This window comes from Morone saxatilis, unplaced genomic scaffold, assembly GCF_004916995.1.
Source record: "Morone saxatilis isolate NCDOM2014 unplaced genomic scaffold, NCSU_SB_2.0 Contig8, whole genome shotgun sequence".
In the NCBI taxonomy this organism is placed as follows: domain Eukaryota; kingdom Metazoa; phylum Chordata; class Actinopteri; family Moronidae; genus Morone; species Morone saxatilis.
This window is the reverse complement of record NW_023340257.1, coordinates 18,305,792-18,309,004: the sequence shown is the minus strand read 5'-3', so window position 1 is coordinate 18,309,004 and position 3,213 is coordinate 18,305,792. Positions and strand designations below refer to the sequence as shown.

The 3,213-nt window shown below is 36.2% G+C and overlaps 1 protein-coding gene across 1 annotated transcript in view; it reads left to right on the top strand.

The window, feature by feature from the left end:
- LOC118342078 (zona pellucida-like domain-containing protein 1) overlaps positions 1-2,492 on the top strand; it is a 2,726-nt gene extending 234 nt beyond the window's left edge. Inside the window, exons 2-8 of the mRNA XM_035680509.1 lie at positions 614-681; positions 772-869; positions 953-1,033; positions 1,155-1,326; positions 1,425-1,527; positions 2,188-2,217; positions 2,356-2,492. Coding sequence (XP_035536402.1) covers positions 614-681; positions 772-869; positions 953-1,033; positions 1,155-1,326; positions 1,425-1,527; positions 2,188-2,217; positions 2,356-2,492 — 689 coding nt within the window. The remainder of the gene's footprint in view (positions 1-613; positions 682-771; positions 870-952; positions 1,034-1,154; positions 1,327-1,424; positions 1,528-2,187; positions 2,218-2,355) is intronic.
- Positions 2,493-3,213: the final 721 nt, after the last annotated feature.

Sequence of the window (3,213 nt, the reverse complement as noted above, 5' to 3'; positions counted from 1 at the left end):
TACCACGAATTTATACATTACAACATCCACGGTCAAATTCATCCAACATCAAGGTCAGACTGTATACCACAAACTCGTGATTGAGACGAAGCTATGTGTTTGACTATAAATATTAATTCAAGCATACTATGACTGTTCGGATTATCTTTATTTTTTCGGATATGTAACAAAATAATTATAATTATTATAAAAATTATGCAAAATAAATAAACACTTAAATTAATTATGGCACGGATTGCATCAAAGAATACATCTGAAAACTGATCTCAGTGCATAATGTTTGTTTTTCTATAGATAATCAATAGATTGGGAGCGGAGCGTTTTCTGACTTCTCAAATGTCCGTTCGCAACTCTTGGGACTGGTTTGACCGTTGTAGACACCTCTGCAGTTAATGATACCTATCGTTCCACAGGATCCTGTACAAGGTTCTCCTGCCTCTAATCCGATGCGTATCTCCTGACAATCAACTCAACTGGCTGTGTGAGTATATCAAGTGTCACCCCAAATAACACCTACACTGCTTGTGACATAAGCATGAATCAACTACATTTTGATTCATTCAACTTTTTAACATATATATGTATGAATTTATTCTCATTTAATACAGATCAGGTGTGAATCTTGCAATAAGAGACAACAATGGTAGTTTCATCAGCACACTGAGTATGCAGCTGTACAAAGTAAGACCTGCTCTATAGCTTTTAGATTTAGACAGAGTATTTTTTTAACATTTAATAACTTGATTTTGTTTCTACCATCCTGTGGAACAGGATCAAGGGTACCAAGATATACTTACTATCCCACAAACAGGACTCAACCTGAAGACCAAGATTTATGTTGCAGTTAAGGCTACCAATCTGACAGACAGGTATTTAAGTTTTATCAAGTTACAGTAAACAAAGTTACATTATAAAGAAAAGACACTAAAAATTCATCTGTCTGTCCTAAAAGGTTCAACGTGCTGCTCGACAGATGCTACGCTACCACAACTCCAAATCCCATGTCTGACCACTATTATGACCTTTTTATAGGGTGAGTCACACGTGTACATAAAATCACAGTATATAATATCTTCCAACTTACACTCAGCTCCATGCTAGCTCTTTGTACTTCAACATGTGCAGTCACGCTTCCCATCTCTTTTTCACCCAAGGTGTGCAAGGGACGGACAAACTAAGGTGGAGCTCAACGGGATGTCTCAGAAGGCAACATTCTCCTTTGAGGCCTTCAGATTTGTGGAGCACAAAAATCAGACGGTTTCCACATTCTACCTGCACTGTGTTACCAGACTCTGTGAAGTGTCCTTGTGTAGTGGAATAATGCCTGTAAGTAGATATTTTATGATATCACAAATAGGAATTGTAGTTAATTCATACACCAGTCTACATCAGTCTTGATTGTTAATTTTATCAATCTTGAACAGAACTGTGGAAGTTCCCCAAGCAGGAGAAAGAGAGAAGCTGAGGATGTGTCAGCCAACGCTACAGTCTCCTCGACTGCCATTCTTGTGGGAAAGCAGAGCACTGGTAAGCCTTTAGGGCAAATTGTAACAAACACAGATATTCCTATATCTAATCACAATGACATTTTATATGGTGAATAGATACAAATGCTAAATAAACAGTATTACCTTAAAATGTGCAAATTAAACCTGATAATAACTTAATATATGTCAATGGATTTGTCTGGAGGACACTTGAAATCAAAAAATGGCCATCTTTCCTTGTGGCGTCTTCTCTTAAAGGAATAGTTTGAGATTTTGGGAAATGCAATTATTTACTTTGTTGAGAAGAGATGAGAAGACTGAAACCACTCTCGTGTATATGCTACAAACGAAGCTACAGCCACCAGTCAATTACATTAAGAACCTTACATTGTAATGTTATTTTTACACTTTTGTATGTTTTAAACAATGGAAATATTTATAGGTCTTTATAGGTGCTAATAGGTAGATTTTTTTCACGAGAGCCAGGCCAGCTGATTCCTCAGGTATCCAGTATCTATGCTAAGCTAAGTTGAAAGACTACTGACAGTAGCTTTATCAATCTAATCTAACTCTCAGCAAGAAAGCGAATAAGCACATTTCCTAAAATGTCAAACTGTTCATTTAATCAGTTAATTTTACCAATAATAACACAAAATGTGAAACCTAAATTACTGACCATAGTTTTGGTTACTTTTTTTAGGAGACCCTCAGACTTTATCGGCTGCTCCTGGTAAGAACCAGCAAATTTGTCTGTGATGGACTACTTTCTTGGTCACTACTGTTCAGTTAGTAATCATCAACATTGATTAATATACCCATGAAGTATAATATGATATCTTTGTGCTGTTCTTTTTCCCTGCTCACAAAGCTACGTCACTTGAGGCCAACTACAGCAGCCCTGTGGTGGCTGTAATTGTCTGCATCGTCATCCTAGCTATTCTCCTCATCGCCATGGCTGTTTACTTTGCGTTGTACATCAAACGGAGAAAACCAATGATTCAGTAACATCACCTGACTGAGAGTGGAGTCACTTGACACATCTCCCAAACTGCCAGTTTAATACTTCATCATCTACAAAGCATGACTGTGATGCTGTTGAGACAGTAAAACAAGTCATGAGAAACAATAATCAGATATATCATACTGTCATAGTACTGTTTAGCCTTTCAATTTCACAAACAGCAGTATAACAAGCTGGTCAGCAGTAATCTTCACAACTTTATAATCATTGTGAATCACATAGTTTATTAATAAGGAGATAGGGACACAGAATCTGTACAAAAATTGTGTATTATAATTAAGTGTTAGTTTTAATCATGTTGTCAGAGTCATATTGAAGTATTTAATGAATGGTCTCATTATTTGTAATCAGTTAGAAATTGTGTACTTTTAAGGACTTTTCACACTGCACTTAGCAAAGATAAAAGCATTCTTAGAACCTTCTTAGCTCCAGGCTAAGAAAGCTTTCACAAATGTCTTCAGTGACAATGATGAAGGAAGCACTCGTGCTTTATTCTTTAACAAAACACACCATTAAACTAAACATTAAAACGTTGACTGTCTCTTATTGTATGCATGAACACACTGAACCGGAGAAAGCTATAGGTTGGTTGAGTGATGAAAAAACCGACTGATGTAACTCAAGTTAGAGTACTGATTGTGAACTGATCTAAACAACAGTTTTTTTTTTACTGTACTCCCTTACAGTGAATTACATTAAAATATA